The 18,257-nt window shown below is 27.9% G+C and overlaps 4 protein-coding genes across 4 annotated transcripts; 2 read left to right on the forward strand and 2 right to left on the reverse strand.

The window, feature by feature from the left end:
- Positions 1-5,617: 5,617 nt before the first annotated feature.
- Positions 5,618-10,215, forward strand: LOC113552046 (fatty acyl-CoA hydrolase precursor, medium chain-like). Its single transcript, XM_026954711.1, has 11 exons — positions 5,618-6,182; positions 7,464-7,598; positions 7,667-7,814; positions 7,909-8,094; positions 8,174-8,364; positions 8,424-8,628; positions 8,758-8,850; positions 8,996-9,117; positions 9,170-9,374; positions 9,440-9,590; positions 9,660-10,215. The coding sequence occupies exons 1-11, from the start codon at positions 5,904-5,906 to the stop codon at positions 10,060-10,062; spliced, it is 2,118 nt and encodes a 705-aa protein (XP_026810512.1). The 5' UTR covers positions 5,618-5,903; the 3' UTR covers positions 10,063-10,215.
- Positions 10,165-13,112, reverse strand: LOC113552048 (IST1 homolog). Its single transcript, XM_026954712.1, has 5 exons — positions 12,667-13,112; positions 12,190-12,322; positions 10,941-11,084; positions 10,602-10,754; positions 10,165-10,540 (listed from the first exon to the last, which is right to left on the reverse strand). The coding sequence occupies exons 1-5, from the start codon at positions 12,933-12,935 to the stop codon at positions 10,217-10,219; spliced, it is 1,023 nt and encodes a 340-aa protein (XP_026810513.1). The 5' UTR covers positions 12,936-13,112; the 3' UTR covers positions 10,165-10,216.
- Positions 13,113-14,468: 1,356 nt separating this feature from the next.
- On the forward strand, positions 14,469-15,540 carry LOC113552303 (39S ribosomal protein L32, mitochondrial). The gene is made up of 4 exons (XM_026955109.1): positions 14,469-14,682; positions 14,795-15,034; positions 15,102-15,247; positions 15,305-15,540. Exons 1-4 carry the CDS (start codon positions 14,586-14,588, stop codon positions 15,422-15,424), a joined length of 603 nt encoding a protein of 200 aa, XP_026810910.1. The 5' UTR covers positions 14,469-14,585; the 3' UTR covers positions 15,425-15,540.
- Positions 15,541-15,569: 29 nt separating this feature from the next.
- On the reverse strand, positions 15,570-17,761 carry LOC113552302. The gene is made up of 4 exons (XM_026955107.1): positions 17,264-17,761; positions 16,536-16,570; positions 15,946-16,120; positions 15,570-15,848 (listed from the first exon to the last, which is right to left on the reverse strand). Exons 1-4 carry the CDS (start codon positions 17,631-17,633, stop codon positions 15,592-15,594), a joined length of 837 nt encoding a protein of 278 aa, XP_026810908.1. The 5' UTR covers positions 17,634-17,761; the 3' UTR covers positions 15,570-15,591.
- Positions 17,762-18,257: the final 496 nt, after the last annotated feature.

Consider the following 18,257-nt stretch of genomic DNA (forward strand, 5'->3'; position numbering starts at 1 on the left):
GGTCCCGCCGCCGCCGTCGCAGACGAGATATATACCTACCTCTACCTGCAGCGGTCCGTCGCTCGAAATGGAAAGTGAACGTCGCTCCCACCACGGCGACCGGTTGCACTATTGCGTACAGGAGGCGCTTATAATGTATTTGTATACAAACGTGCGACAAGAGACGAGCGCGCGTGTGTGTTTACCGTACATCACCTATATATATATCGTATTCGGCGCGCGTGTCGCACACAGTTTCGGTATAAATGTCTTTGACTTTTTCCCGCTGCACAGTATTCGATGTTTTTGGAAAACTATTGTGTCGATACAGCACTATAACATAATACACAATTTACGTACCAACCCCTCGATCTCCTTGTTAGGTTTATGCGGATTTCCAACGAGGATTCATCCTTTTAGATGCGTTTTAATATACTTTAATACACTGTTAAATATTAATCTATAAACATTTATTATATTATACATATATACATATATATATATATATATCATAGTAACTATATTGAATCATGAAACTGTAAAATAATTGTTACTTGTACTTTCAAATGTTATGTTCACTTAACTCTGGGCAACAGTCCGTGGTTTTTAAAATAAATAAATACAGGTGGTGCGCAGTGCACGAGTAAAAGGGAATATAATTCGATTTGGCCGTCTTTCGACTACTTATGCAATATTGTAATTTGTAATTTTCTACGGGAGTTTCAGTTATAAAAATATTTACTTTTAGAATTTTTTTTCTCCTATTGTAATAATAATTGTATATGAAATACAAAAAAACCCTTTTACAGAAATCAGATGTTTTTCGTTTCCTGAAAAGTAGCAATTCAACTTTTTTTCTTTTACAAACACACCATCAATATTTAAATATTTAATTAATGATATTTTTTAGATTATACATTTTTGAACAAAAAAATATTCTTTTATATGTTTATACGATATCGCGATTCATAAGTATTAAATAAATACTCGCTAAAGCTAATTTATATGAATATATTAAAAATTGAATTACTACATGTATATTATATAGTTTCTATTAAACAATTATATTTTAATACGGTTGGGAAAGTTTTGAAATTTCCGGAAGAAGTGAGCCACGGGTAGACTGGTAAATATAATGTAATAATTATAGTATAGGCGAACCATGGCTATATTTACTTGACGAGTATTATAAGCACGATGAAACACTCTGTATACAAGGTTATTCTTTTATCAGCTTACATTAGTATAGAGTATTTTGTGTAGTATATATAATATATATATATAGTGTATAACACATACAGTAACTAAAGTCAATAATGTATTTATGGTAGTCCATCATGTTTTGCACATTAAATTATACAAGAATTATCAGTTCACAAATTTCTTTTTAATTTTTTGATGAGAGATCGATTATGATGAATATAATGAAATATAGTGATGTTTTTTTATCAATATGGTAAGATTAGATTTATCTATGGTAAGAATTAAGAACAGTACACAACTAGGTACGTTGAAGAAAAATACAAACTTTTGGTCGGTTTTTTAACATCATATATTTATGTTGTCAATAATAATATGTTATTCACGCAACCGATGCACATGAATAGAAGAATAAAAAGTATATGATTTAAGAACAGTTGCATCTAAAACATATGTTAATTTCAGTAGTATTACCTGAGTATTATAATGTTATGCCTATTAAACACTGTGCAGGGACAGTGATGAAATACTGAATGATGGGCGTAACTATGTGGATACCTATATACCTACTCGTTTTATACATTTAAAACAGTTACAGAAACGTTAAACCATTGTTGGTATTGTCTCTGTCTTATAAACGAATACAACACATCAAATTTGTGTTAAAAATAATATTCGCTATGTGTTGTTAATTTTAATATAGGTAGTAGGTACGGATGAAGTTATTGAGTTATTGTACAATGTAAAGGTTAGGTAATTTTCTTAAATTATCTACAGACTTTTATTAATTTTAAAGCGAAGCATTAGCATTTTAAAATTGTAATAATTTACATAGTTATTACTCACTGAAATTAAATTAAAATAACAATATACATTTAGCCAACGAAATGCGTAGATAATATTCTTACATTTAAATTATATAATAGGCTAGTTCACTACAATAATGAACCACAAAATAGATTCTTCATTACGCAAATTTACTTTACTGTACATTTTCTGAGCAAGAATAACACTGAATAAATACGAGTACCGGAGTAGGTACCTATTATAGTACCTACATACTGCATAGCGTCATATTAGTTATTACTCATATTATTCAAAACCGAACCTACTGTTTTTAAGGAGTTTAATGTAGGCAATTTTTCAATAATGTGCAGTCTTATAGTTGTATGAATGTGTGCTTAATTACTAACTGTTAGCGATTACTGTAGTTTAAAATGTTTTCAGATGTTTTACTAGAACAATCGACAAAATACTAAATAGGCAGTGCTTGATTCGAAAAAAAATTATAAGGTGGACTCAGCAAATGTTAAATGAAAGAGCATTCCACACAAGATTAACCGTCATATTATCGTGAATGGCTTTATTGCCCCCCCCCTTGATGCCTTTACCCATTAATCGCACAAATACAATACTATATTTATTCTACAAATATATTTAAAAAGAAAAAACTCATTTATTAATTATAAATTGTTATTAATAAAATACAAATATTATGGCTAATAGGCAATAGCTATTGGCTATTATGTTTTGCATGAGAAAAACTAAGAATTTACTAATTCACTAGTAAATATTGCGTTCCCAGTATTCCGTTTCAAAAAAATAAAAGCATCCTTTCCTCAAATTAAGCATTGAATATAGATATGTTTCGTTTAAAAAACTTTTCATTTGACCATGTCGAATTTGATATTCTTAACTGGACTGCATAAAAATTGATAAATATTAAATTACCAATAACGGGCCACTAAATCATGTATAAGGGACCATTAGTTCACTATTAATTCATTAATTGTTAAGTGATTGTTCACAAAATCCGGAATTATAAAATAGTTTCATATCAAGTTTAACGAAATTCAGTATTTAAGTACCTATTCGAAATTCGATTCATATATTTACTTCAAGATAATTAAATATAATCTCAAATATTTTAAAATAATTTATTAATACGAGTATATATAATACTTATTTTACACTATATAATATATATGTATTTATGTATGTTTATTTTTTATCGCCATAATGTATCCATTCTTGAGTACTGACTAATCCGCTAAAGGTCATTCAAACTTATTGTTAAACAATATTTTTTATCTAATATTATGAAAACAAGTGATTTGCTTTACCCATCACATAAAAATATATTTTTTTATAATGGTCAATATATTGAATTTGTACATATAAAAAAAATTAAATTAAAATACCTATCATCTTATATAGAGGTCGTATTATGATCAGAATATCAGTGTACACAATGTAAAATTTAATGATTGCAGGCTATTGTATACGTGAACTGTTTATACAAAAGTTGGCCCTGAAGTCGAATTCTTAACCGATAGTTACTTTACGTTATATTGTACTATATAATATTTTAGTTGTCAATGAGTAATGACCAATAATAGTATCACTGTACAGTTTGTGGCCGCCTAATACATACAATAAACGAGTAATTAAAAACCTAAAACTATTTATTACAATTATTAGTGTAGGTATTGCACATATAATAATAGTATAAACTATTTAATTTTAAATCTAGGTAGGTTTATTGGAAACAATGTACGAAGCATAATGCCATAATGATAAATATTATTAATGAAACATTTTTTTTTATTATTTAAAAAATATACAATATTTATATTCTAAATTCCAATATTAATTTTCCTATTGCCTTCCCTACCTACTATGAATGGCATATTAAGATACTTAAGACGCGCATAATAATATAGGCGATTCACAAGTTTCTCGACAGTTATAATATGAATACATTTCTAAAATTGTCATTGTCTGTTTATCAAGATACGTTCGTAAAATTATAGAACAGAATGGATTGACTAATTTACATAATATAATAAAATAGTCACATTATACGCTGTCTGGCCGTTGCTATAAAATATATTGTTGTATTTTATAATATAAATAAGTATGACAGGTGTAACAAGATCATTAAGATCAGAGCGATGGTATTAAAGGTATTATTGTATAAGGGACCTTCACACTGAATGTTTGCATCGTGTCGTTAATATTGTCCGTTGAACTGATTTATTCAACTTCTAGGTTACAACTTAAAGCGTATTGACTATTAAGTAAACACCTAAATTTATAAAATAATTTTCATAACTAAGGATTTAAAATTGAATGCAAGGTTTCCCTTAAGTAGATAGTTAATACGTTAACGAAAAAATCTTAAAAATATATTAGGTAGCACAGTTTTTTTTTATACACAATGTAAAATGTAAGTTCAAATTTGTTCGGAATTATATATTTAAATGAAGTTTAGGTGACGATTTCAGTTATTTTATTGTAATTTAAAAAATACTATTCGTGGGTACTTGGAACTTTAATGTATATTATTATATTTTATACACACAATGACATTTTCAAAATAATGTTTTCGTCGAAAATCAACTCAACCCACTATATTTTATTAATAGTAATTTAAATATGATATATTAAGATATCATTTAAAATATACTCATAGACCATAGTAGTCATAGTTATATTACTTATATTAACTTACAGATCGTTTTTGCTCAGATTCGTTTTTCATATTATGCTTTCATATGCCTCTTAATGATTTATCATTGAATTCAAATGTAGGTAGCTAACAAAATCACAATTTAATATTTATAGTAACTTACTCCGGTAACTCCTCAATGACCAAGTTTATTTGACACATATTGTACAGCAAAACGGTTAGCAACTTTCCCATAAACATGATAATTATACAAATATTTTATTTAATTAAGTATAATAAAATATTATGTACAAGAAATTAAAATAGTGGTAATAATATTGTTGTTTTTCATATTTTACAAGAACCTTCTTCGGGCTGTGGCAAAGCTTTCGTTGTCCCTGTCTGTACACTATAAAATCCTCAAAGCACCACTATTTATATTGTACCTAATAATCGCTTCATATTATTCAAATTAAATTAAGTGTACAAATAGGTGGCGAATTGCTACATTTGGACTTTGAAATAAATTTTGGGCGCCACTGTCTTAAATTTAATACGAATATATAATTAATAAGTATGATGTAGTTTAGGTAATATTGTATTTTTTAATAGTTATAAATAATATATAGGTTCATAATATTAAATTAAATGTTCTCGGGAGTGATATTTAAGCACCGTGGCGGCGAGGATATCGATCATGCAGATAAAATCGAAATCGCATTTGTTAAAAAAAAAAATTAAAATAAACTACGGTGTTCACTGTTATTAGTATATCGATTTACGAACGAGATGTGCAAATTTATATCATCGCGTACAGGTAACGGGCGACCTCCTATTAATATTCACCAGTACATAAGTAGGTAGAACGCATCTGAATAAAATTCTTGCATAACCTTGACCAAGGTGAGGTAAACAGGTTTAACGAAAACGTATATTTATTATAGATAATAAAAATATGAATACACATTACGCATAGCCATTATAATATCACCTACCATTGTAAGTGTAAATATCGTGGCTAATAGCAGCAGTATTATAGGTATGGGCAATAATTGTCGTGGTACCTACATATTATGTCGGCGTCATCGCTGAACAATTTGCAATTTAGCCAGTAACACACGAAATCCACTCGGTCGGCAGTCGACGCGATTCAGCAATAATAAGAACACGCTCGTCACATCGTCGTACTTGGAAGTTAACATCGCGTAACATAACAACACACTATAGGTAATAAGGTAATACATAAAAGGTAGTGGTCGACTCTGCAGTTGCGATGTTGTTCGGGACCGGTTTGGCGTTCGCCGTCTTACTGACGTTTTGCGACGCCATGTCGCGGCAAAAGAGAATCGTCGGCGGATATCCATCACTGATCCCTGAATCTGACGGGTTCAACGTCAGCCAACCGTCCCCCATAAAGTCTGACAATATCGTGGTACACGTGGAAGACGACTACCGGACCGCCACGGTAACCGGTGTTTTGGAACCCGAAGGTTATTACGCGTACAAAGGCATCAGGTACGCCGAACCACCGGTGGGGAGACTCAGGTTTCAGGTAAGGCTAGCTTGTTGGATGCGTGTATAAACAACGAGACTTTATAGGCCAAAATCTATATCAGAATATTTGAAGGAAATTCCTTGCAACAGATATCTTGTAGACACACAAATATATATATATTAACGTATATATGTGTGAACTTGGGGGTGAGCCAGCCAAAAGTCACTTAGGCACGTTATAGAGTTATAGATTCCTCCCTCCCCCAAATTTGGAAATTAACTCTCGAAGTCCTCAGCTTTTAGTTCACGGTTCATTTAATTTTGTTGATTAAATAGGTAAGGTATTATTATCTCGCAATATATCCGAATGTTTTAAAACAAAAAAAAAAATCAAACTAAAAGTTAATAATCTAACCATGTATGAGTTATTCGAGAACTGTACGAGAATAAAATATTTAAAAACCAAACCTAAATATGTCTAGTTTATTTTACCTACCTACCATTACAACATCACATACATTAGGCAATAGCGTGTAGTAAATATGGAAACATAGTAAGAATTGCGGCTTCATTGGGATCCTAATGTCTAGGGACCAGAACTGTTGGTTAAAAAAAATACTCTTCCTAAATTTTAAATATTTTTTTTTCGGAAAGGGACTTAATATTTTACGTCTGATAAAAATTCTTACATTTATGTCAATGTTTATTGTTAAAATAGATCTCAGATATCTATATCACCTAATACAAATTACCTAGGAACTCAATATTATAATTTGAAATACCTATGTTATTTTGTTAAGTAGGTATATATATATATATATAATAGGTACCAACTAAATAACCATATAAATGTCAAATGTGTTATTTTTGTTTCTCATTTCACATTGAATTTCAATAAAAAAATGATGAATAAATTTGTTAATACTATATAAATTACTCAGGGAGCTTGAACAAAATATTATCCGTGCCCACTGCCCTTGAACCTATAAGGGTTTAATTATACTAAATTAACATTATTATGTTCTAAGTAATTTTTAATTATATTGATTAAATATTAAAAAGTATTTACTTACTCATACTCTTGTTTCTAATATACTAATTTGCTGCATAAAACGGCAAGATAATATCCTCCTTCAATAACTTGGTTCTTTTTAAGCTATGTTCACCCTAATCATTTGAACTCTACTTTTTAATCATAAAATATGAAATAATTAAGTACCAAGAGCGGTTTTTCTGAAGTTTATAAAGTGTTATGATTCTAGTAATAAAAGAAGACAACAAATGTAACACACTATCTTTTCCATAATATTAAAACTATTAGGTATTATCTTATTTTTAGCGTCCATCACTTGTTCGACTTTCTGGAGAAGTCGATGCCACAAAATTTGGACCTCCTTGTCCACAGTTGAATTCTGATGGTAGTACACTAGTTGGGAGTGAAGATTGTCTATTTCTCAACGTGTTTACTCCATTGGTAAGGATTATTTATAAGTATAATATTGTAAATTTGTACATTTCCATTTGTTTATTATTTTCTTATAGAAAAAACCCAACAATACAAATTATCCAGTATTGGTTTGGATACATGGAGGTGGTTTCTTTAGTGGTTCAGCTCTACAATATGGACCTGCACATTTAGTGAAAAATAACATAACTGTAGTTACAATACAATACAGACTTGGATCATTAGGTGAATATTATAATTATTAATATACAGAAATTTAAATATGTATATTAAATTCAATACATAGAAAAATGTACAATTGTTGTACTATATAATTTAGGTTGGCTTACAAGTAATTTAAAAAATCTTCCTGGTAATGTCGGATTATTTGATATGCGTGCTGCTGTTAAATGGGTTAAAGAATATATTAGTTATTTTAACGGAGATCCAGACCGAATTGTTTTATCTGGTCAAGGTAGTGGAGCCAGTGCTGCAACATTACTGACTATGTCTGAGTTTACAAAAGGTAAGGTACCTATTAAAATAATTGTAAATTAAAATATTAGCTAATTCGCTTTAAAAAAAAAAATAAAAATATTCAACAGGAATGATAAGTGGAATTTTTGCATTGAGTGGTACCCCACTGTCAGCATTTGCAGTAGATCCTGTACCAAAACAAACATATCAAAATATGACTGCATTACTGGGATGTGATCAATCTGCATCATTAGAAACAATTAGATGTTTACAAATGTTATCAATTCAAACAATTATAAACTCTGATTATAAATATCAAGTTAGTGAATACTTTTTCTAATTTTAATCATTTAAATTTACTTAATATCTACTATTTAGATTACAAAATTAGGAAAAGAAGGATATTTAACTGGATTGGGTAGCTTGTTAAATGTTGGTCCAGCCATAGAAGGTAACAATGATGGCAGATTTTTACCATTTTTTATCCTAGATTCACCGCTACGATTATTAAAGAAACACAAATTACCTGTAATACCAATGCTTACTGGTGTTAATAAATTAGAAACTAAATCAGGAATTTTGGGTAAGTAAAAATGTCATCATTTTTAAACAATGATACCTATTACATTTTTTAATTTAAAAATACATTAGTGTAATTACTAAGTACATTTTAAATCAAAAAATCATGATAATTCACTAAGGCTATTTTTAGGAAAATTTCGAAATCAAGTATTAGACAATTTAAATAAAATACCAGACTATGTTAATAAAGTTCTGCCACAGAAAGTGCTCACTACGAATACAGGTAAAAAGTTTTAATATTTTATAGATTGAGTAAAAAATAAAATCTATTCATCAGTCAGATAAAACCAAAAAAATAATGTTTATGACAGATTTTCATTTTATTCAGAATTTATTTATAACACTTTTAATAATATGTTAAATTACAGGTTTATTCAAAAATGGAAGTGTAAATAATGCTCTAAAAAACTTATTTGAGAATATTGATTATTTAAAATTATTCTCATCACGACTTGAATCTGGGGTTAAAGAAATTACAAAAGTTATGCAAGTAAGTAAAAATAATATAATGTTAATAAAATATTATACACTCAACTTTTAAGGGAACAACGGACGCATTATTCAACTTACCAGCATTTTTTACATCGCATTTATGGTCAAAACGTAGCAATGCATACTTCTATAGTTTTGAACATAAACCAAGTATTAAATCTCCAGGAAAGTGGTTCTTGCCAAACATATTAGGAAATCCCAATAAAGAAACCTCCAAAAACGATGGAACTAATTCTCATAATGTTGAAGATAATGGTATAGTTTATTTAAAAAGATTATTAACAAAAATTGTTTTTAATTGTACACGATTGAACAAATAGGAGAACCAGGCCACGGAGATGAATTAATATATTTGTACGATGTGAGGTCCATTGAAGGTAAACAGATTTCAGGAACTGAACTAAAAGATAAAAAAGATATTGAAATGAGAGATAATTTTACATCATTAGTAGCAGAATTTGTAAAGAATGGGTAAATATTAAATTTAAAACTGTAAACAAATTACATATTACATAAAATATTAATTGATAAAAATTTCAGAAAACCAAAATTAAAAAAATTAGGTGATGAATGGCCTTCATTCACATCTTCAAAACAATCAGATTATGTTGTACTTGATGAGAATTCACGTATTGAAAATAAGTTTCGTTTTTGTGAAATGGGATTGTGGGGTGGCGTGCCAGACATATTACAATCAACATACTGCAATTTGCCGGGAATATCAGATATATTGAAAACAGTCCCAGATTTGTTACAAAACGGTGTGTTAGGTGATGTTACAGAAGGGACAGTTAATTTATTATCATATAACACAATTGATGGACTACTGAAAAATAATGTATTAGTAGGTACATTAGGAGGAAAAAAACCAGATGCCACTACAAAAACACCTAATATGATTACGCAAAAGCCAACTAATTTATTAAACGGCTTACTTGGATAGTACACTAAACAAATTATGTTTTATATTCAATACTAAACAAAGTAAAACAGTAATTACTAGTAAAAATATATATTTAAATTTAAATTTTGACAATGTAAGAATAACAATAACATTTTAATAATAATAAATGAAATATAATAAAAATATAAAATACTTATTTTTTGTTCTTTTTTAAATCCTCAAATCGATTTAATAATTCATCAAAATCAGTTTCTTCGTCATCATCCTTATCTTTAATATCACCATGTGGTATATCTGTAGGTACACTAGGGAGGTCAGGTAAGTTCGAAAAACCTAAGTTCTTATTGGGAAAAATTGGGTTTTTTGGAACAGGTTTAACTACATTAGCTGCTGGTGGTTTTGGAATCGGCTGCACTTTGGGTGCAGGAATAGAAGGTGCAATTACTGTAGGTAATGATGATGGCATTTCAAAATCCAATGGAACTGAATCTAACATTGAAGTCATAGTTTGCATATTCTAAAATTCATATAAAAAATGAGTCAGATATTAAATAATATTTATAAATTATAACACTTACTGGATAATTAATAGGTGGGGCCTGAATCGGAGCCATAGGCTGTGATGGAAAACCAATAAACCCTGTAGGCCGTGTGACATTTTCATTAATTGAATTTTTGCCATCAAAAAGTATTGAATCTATACTATGAGATTGTTCATATTCTTGCATGACCTAAAATCAAATATTAAAACATTCAAATAATTCAAAAATAAATAGTAGATATATTTATGGTATGAAAAAAATAAGCAAAAAAGCCCATTTTAAATCCCAAACACATAGTATCACTACTTTTAATGAATTTATTGAATTGCACAATAAACATGCATCAATAATCATAATATCAATACTTGATCTTACTTGTAAATCAGGTTCATAAGGTACATTATAATTTTTGGAGATTTCAATTAAATATTTCTCCACTAGTATCTTTGGCGGTGGTCTTAAACTCAACTTATGCTTAAGTTTTTCAGATACAGTGTCCATGTTTTCTGATCTGCATGCCTATAACATACACAATAAGTCAATAAGTATAACAAGATTATTAATTATTATTATAAACAGAATTCATAACATAATAAATACTAGTTATTGGCAACTCACTGATAATATTTAATTAGAAATAAAATATAGTAAAAAGTATAATTTAAGCCTAAATCTTTATTAGATAATATAAAACATTTTGAGTTAATATTTTAATAACAACAATAACAAAAAAATCTAAGATAGAAAATGTATAGTTTATTGTGAATACTATATTTATAAGAATAAATTTTTATAAAACAGTAGATATTAATTCTTAATCAATTAATATTTTTTATTTAATTTGAATAAAATAAATAATCATGATAAAACATATTTAATCATTATTAATTTTTAAAAATATACATAATTAATGTTAACTCATAATCTAACAACATAATATACTACATGACACAGGTAAAATCAAAATCAAAAAACAATTTTTTGAAAACAATATGAAATGTGTATGTTAAATAGTTCTCCCATCAATTTAACTTTTATAAGTTGTATAATATTAAACAATATGCAATTAATGTTATCTATATCAACAAAAATAGGATGGGTCACTTGGAATTACCAAACTGATGAAAATTAAAACTAAAAACTCCTCTAATATCCAAAAACTGAAAAAGAAAAATGCTGTAAGAGCATTTTAGTACACACTAATATACATAAAGATATTTAATAACACAGACATTATTATATTTATTTATTTATTGTGTCATTATACTGTTATAGTTTAGTATTACCTATTATAAATTATTTAACAATATACAAGCGGATCATCAATATAATACTGTGATTATATAAATTCATTTTATAGAAAATGTATTAAAAAATTTGAATATAATTATTCTAGATTTATTGCAGTAGGAGCCCTGCTCCCAAGTCAGTTTTTCATCAACAAAAAGTTACAAGGCTAACCAAATATTGATATAATTACTAATACGCGACTAAGGTAATCTATATAGCAATATTTTATTTTATCATATAGTAAATACTAATTAGTAACCATGTTATAAATACAAAATATACAGTTACGCATTTAATTAAGTAATTCATTATGATTAATACACATTATATTTACCTCAGTATATTTTTTACCAAATTTTTGTGTTAATTGATCAGATATCACTTTCATTTCACTGACATCAGCTTGAATATGAGGAGCCACCCATAATAAACTGGAAACTGATTCTGCAAGGGAAGAATCTAAAATCCTGAAAACGTCAAAATCAAAATCATTATAAAAAAATTTAGCTATACCTAGGTACATTTTATATAAAATAATTAATAATGATGTCAATATACACACCGACATAACCATTAATTGATTTTATAATATGAATGCAGAGAAATTATTTGATCACTAAAGTTTGAATACTACTCTAATAATATTAATAATTATATTTATGTATGTATATATAATATATTCATACATAAAATAATAATTTTATACTAAAAATCCCTACTGTGAAAATTTCAAAAATTGATTTCAATGTAATCAACAAAGTACGTCAAGTTTCCGTGTAAAAAAATATACATAGTATAGATTGTCATTTACTTTGATTGTTGTAAGAGACCAAATCTAGATAACAGTGCATCGCAAAACATCTCGACAATTTCAAGTGCTTCAACAAAGTAGTCTTCGCGTATGATGTGTTCAACTCTAATTTTAGCACGTTCGCTCTTCCCTGCTGCAACCATATCTGCAATTTCTTTACGCGCTTTTTGGGCTAGTTCAGTTTTCTTTTTTTCCAATAATTTTAGACGATTTAACGCCAGTCTCAAGTTAGTCTTGAGTTTTGAATAATTGGCATCGAAAGAAAACATCGTGAATCGTTAATGTCGAACAACAATAAATAAAAATAAAAATGTACGAAACAATAATTAACAATAAACAGAAGATTCAGAAAAATTCAGGATTTTGATTCCTGTCAAATTTCTCAATTGTCAAATCACAATTGTTAACAACTAAAAAGTTCACAATCACAACTAACTCCGAGTAAGGCGACGGCCCACAGGTACTATCACTACGGATAAAGATAAAAACCAATGAGTCATAACACTAAACTACAATCACAAGTCACGACCATGAAAATAATTGTATAAATAAAATAAAAAAACAATAATTATTGGACTAGTCTGTCACTCTAGTACAGAATAATTTTATTCTGAGATATTAAAGGGCAAATAAATGAGAAATTGAGAAATGTGAATTTTTCAAAGGAAAATCGATGCTAAGTGCTAGTATTCACTAGTCAGGACGCCCGTAGATTAAAATACTATATTATTTGTTATATTGTGAAACCTCTGAATAACGGACACTCGGTCACCAACATTTTGTCAACTATTCAGAGGTACACACTATGTTAAATTGTTAAATTTAATTTTAGTGTTTTAATAAATTGATAAATTTGTAAAATAAAATATAAACGAATACCTATTACTGTTATTATTTAAAATATAATATAATATCAATGCAACACCCATTTCCTTTTAAAGAAATTGTTGGGTCTATTGGGAAGGTCAAAGTGTTCGGATACCCCTGAATTTTTTAAAAGTAGAAACATTTTAGTGGTAAATGTAGTTTATTGACTACAAAATTTCGGTATCTATATTTAAAAAAAATGTTGGACCACGCTTAATTATAACATAATTTTATTGAGATTCATTTATGGAGTACCTTAGTAGGTTGTGTTATTTTAGAATGAAGACACTAGATACTAAAAATATATTAAATTTAAAGTAACCTTTTTGATTTGGTTTTAGAATTTTGATCTTGCCCCGGGTGGGATTTTATCCCGCACGCACGCTTGGAGACTAGGTCTAGGTCATACGGTATCTGGTACTGTTAGTGTCTTAGTGGTCCATTAGGGTAGGTTTCACTGTACTATATAATTAAATTTTTATCTTTAATATTTAATTTATGATTTGCTATTTTATAAATACATACTACATATTTTTTTTTAATAAAAGCTACAACCCTAAATCTTTATTACTCTAAGCCCTAAAGGGTCTATAATCAAGCATATTGCGTACAATATACAAATTGTATTTGTAGTTTACAGTTTGTAGAGCTTTTATTTTCATGGTTAAACCATAAAACATGGCTGTCACTGTCACAGCTGCAACTATAGAGTCGATCACGATTATAAAATATAGCACAAAATACAGATAATATAGTCGTGATTTCGTCAAAATATCTAATGAGTAGTGATTAGGTCTGGGATTTATGTGTAATAATGGTCTTGTGGATTAAGTCCAATTTTCCATAGAGTATATTCTATTCCATTTTCATTCGTTGAGCCGATTAATATCGCTAATAAGTGATAAGAACTAATGATAACGACGCTTGACCGACCGCATTATGATAATGAATTTAATCTTGCAAAACCACTACTCATACACCTAAATATCCGGACTTTTGGACGGATTTATTAAAATAATTCGTTTTGCCAGCACTAATAAGAAAATAAAAAAATGAACGGTCTCTCGGCGCTAAGAAGGATTAAAAATCGGCTGTACACAGATTTTGATGCCTTTTGCCACATGATACTCGGACATGCGCCTCCACCAGGTAACGTAATTATGTATTTTCTTTAGACCTCCTTCAATAATAGTTATTTTCTGGTTGAAAGCAAGTCTATTGAGAGTATATTAATAATAATATTTTGTTCCATTATTTTCAGCTCTTTCTTTTGCAAGTCCTGTGGAAACACTCAAACCATCTATCCCAGCCCTAACAAATGTTCAAAGACTATTTGGCGATTCTATTTTTTGGGCAGTACCCAAACATAGGCGTACAATTGAGAAAAGACTAAAACGAAAATTTGGTTGTATTAATGATTTTTACAAAATTCTTTTACCTCGTACAGATTTACTCACATGTAACCAATGTGGTCATAGTTATCAAAGACGCCATTTGTGTGGTGAGTGATGAGTTTGTAAAAGTTTATACATTTTTCATTTGCATAATATGCACATTTTACATTTTAGCCAATTGTTACAAGAGGGTTAAGGATGAAACTACAGAGTTTCAAGAAGTCATTGAAAAGGAATTGGGCTTGGAACCCATTGAACAGGAAGTAGTAGTTCTGTATAAAGGAGAGAAAACCAAACAACCAGTAGAAGAACTTTGGAAAGTAAGATTATTTGACTATACAATATTGTTATATTATTAACATATTATTTTATTGTAGGGTAAAAGAATCATTGAACTCAAAAGAGAAAAACCGTCATGGTTCAGTAGAAACTTATTACAAAGGACTACTATTGGCAACTCTGATTCAAAAGACGTACAACCATCAGAATTAGCTTAAAAGCCAGTTTTTCTTTTTAGTACAAACTTTGTTGCAAATGTATTGATTTCCATTTACTTTGATCGATATTTTAATTAAATCAAGTAGAATAAATTATATTATATAAAAAAAATTAACAAAATAAGAAATATTTTTATACTAATGATTAATGATTGTTACAAACATTTTTAATAGTGTCCAGATAAACTATCAATTATAGTTTCAGGTTCTTCATCGGGAAAATGACTGCTTACATGTTCAACTAATTTATCAAACATTTTATCGCCTTCAGCTCCCACAATGTATAATTTACATAAAGGGCATATTCTATGATTATCTGGTTTTGCACGAACCCCGCAAATACAAGGTGTAGTGGAATCTAAAGTAGAATTTGTTAATGTTTCTGCATCTCGATACTCTGCAGATGGCTTTATAACTTTGACTTCTGTAAAAGAAGAAAAATAAATGACCAATTTATTCATTTGTGTTGGATTAAAATAAGTATACATTATATTAAATTTAACAAAATTAATATGACTTACCCTCAACAAGTAGATTGAATCTTGAAGTGACATTAATAATTAAATCATTTTGATCGGCAAGTAAATGTTTAGCTAAGGTTAATTTTTCTTTGTATGCATTAAGTTCAGACAATAACATAGGCCAAGATTCATCATCCGAACTATACTGAAGACTTACTAAATCATCATCTGTATCCTAATAAATATATAAATGTTTTTGTATAATTCTTATAAACCAGTTTTAAAATATATGATATAAATAATTTGATGCCATAAAATTAAAAAATAATTAAACAAAAATATATATTATCAGTTTGAAAAAATTTTGGTAGATAATATTTTTTACAAATAATGTCAAACGCTATCCAACTGGTTCAATATAAACTGGAAAATTTAGAGTGGAAATATAATTAATTTTATTATTAATAATTATAATTTGACATACTCCAGTTTGGAATATCTTTTATGCTAGTTGACGTAATGCAAAATTATTTTATGATAATAAATTATTTTAGTGGGCATACAATTTAATTAAAAATTGAACCAGTTAGTAAAATATACTTTGACGTCAGTAATTTAAACTACAATTATTGAAATATATTATAACATACCATAATGCAATTAGAATTCATCTTGAAATCAACATCTAAAAATGAAATATTTATTTATTAAACAAGATAATTTTAAAATATAACTATTTTTTAAATGATACTTGACACTGCCAAAGTTAATCAAATTAGATGATTTTTTAATTTGCTTAAGCTTAATAAAATAAATAGGTAGGTATTTAAAGTAAGTTTATTAATTGATACATATACAGCAGTTTAAAGTTAAAACAATATATATTTTTTATAATTATTGAGATATGAATCAGAAATTGAGTGTATCAAATATTAATAATTATGAAGAACTATCAAAGACCAGCTATCAGTCTTTTAGCACATTACAGTGTTCTAAGTAATATGTGGATTTTAAGATCATTACTAATATTAAAAGTTATTTTTCTGTTAGACAAAAAGGTTCTAGGAATACAAAAAAAATTAAAGCAATTATTTTTGTACAGTAAAATTATTAATGCGTAATTTCTACCATATTATCATTCTACCAAATATAATAAACTATAATGAAAATTAAAAAAAAAAAAATTCAAGGTACTAAGTATGAATGAAATGTATAAAGTTAAATTTTATAGATGTCAAAAATTTATAGTATTACCATTGATTATACCTAACTATGATCAATAGTATTACCTATTTTACCTAATGAGATTTGTCATATATTATTTTATAGGTACCTAATTAATAGTATTTCAATGATTAACAAAATTGTTAGCTCGTACCATTATATTTCAAATAGTTGTCTATAATTGCTAAAGAGTTCTTCGGCTTGATTTTATCATTTGATTGAACTGCAGGATTATCTAGTGTTGACAATGTTGTCCACAGTGTACGATTTTCATTGGTAACTATTCTTAAGTATTCAACCAACTGTTGCTTTTTACTAGATAACTCTTGAATATTAACTTCTGAAGATTTGATATTGGACGTCTGACATGTACAGTAACTTTTTATAGTAACATTTTCTTTTTCAACTATGTCTAATCGAGATTGTAGCTTTTCACAGCGTTCTGCCAAGGTTTGGAGAGCTACACGCAATGCAGCGACTGACCCTATGTCATCAGTTATTTTACTGGGTATTGTAGAAGACATGTTATATAAATTTATTAAACACTAAATATTTTATAAAAAGATAGGTATTACACAATATTATTTTTGTAAAAGCTTTAACTAAATAAAACCTATTTAATGTTTAAAAAATAAATGTGTATACAATATAATATATTTATATAAAAATAACAACAATAATTAGGTAGGTATGTTACTGTTTTTTCTACGGATAAAAAAAAAGGATAAAATAAATTATACTATAAGCTATATGCGTAAACTGTTAAAGTGTAAAAGTGTAAAGATATTTCCCGTTATTTATCACTTAAGACTTGAAACCATAGAGTATACTCTAATAACAGTAATAACTTTATGCTTGAAACACTTTCTGATAAAGTGATAACAACAATACTGCTTATTTATTTGCCTAGAGATTTCTTGTAAGGAGTTTTAATAATTTAATTTTTTCTGTATAAGATTCAAAATGATAATAATAATAGTTTATAACAACTGGGTTATAAGTTTAATAAATTATATTACCTATTAAATAATAACTATGTATATAATTTGAAAACATGTTTATGTTTCTATTAAATGGAATTAAAATATAGTAAGTATAATATAACACTTTAACACTTACTAAAATGTAACTGTAAATAGTAGGTAATC

This window comes from Rhopalosiphum maidis, chromosome 2 (genome assembly GCF_003676215.2).
Source record: "Rhopalosiphum maidis isolate BTI-1 chromosome 2, ASM367621v3, whole genome shotgun sequence".
In the NCBI taxonomy this organism is placed as follows: domain Eukaryota; kingdom Metazoa; phylum Arthropoda; class Insecta; order Hemiptera; family Aphididae; genus Rhopalosiphum; species Rhopalosiphum maidis.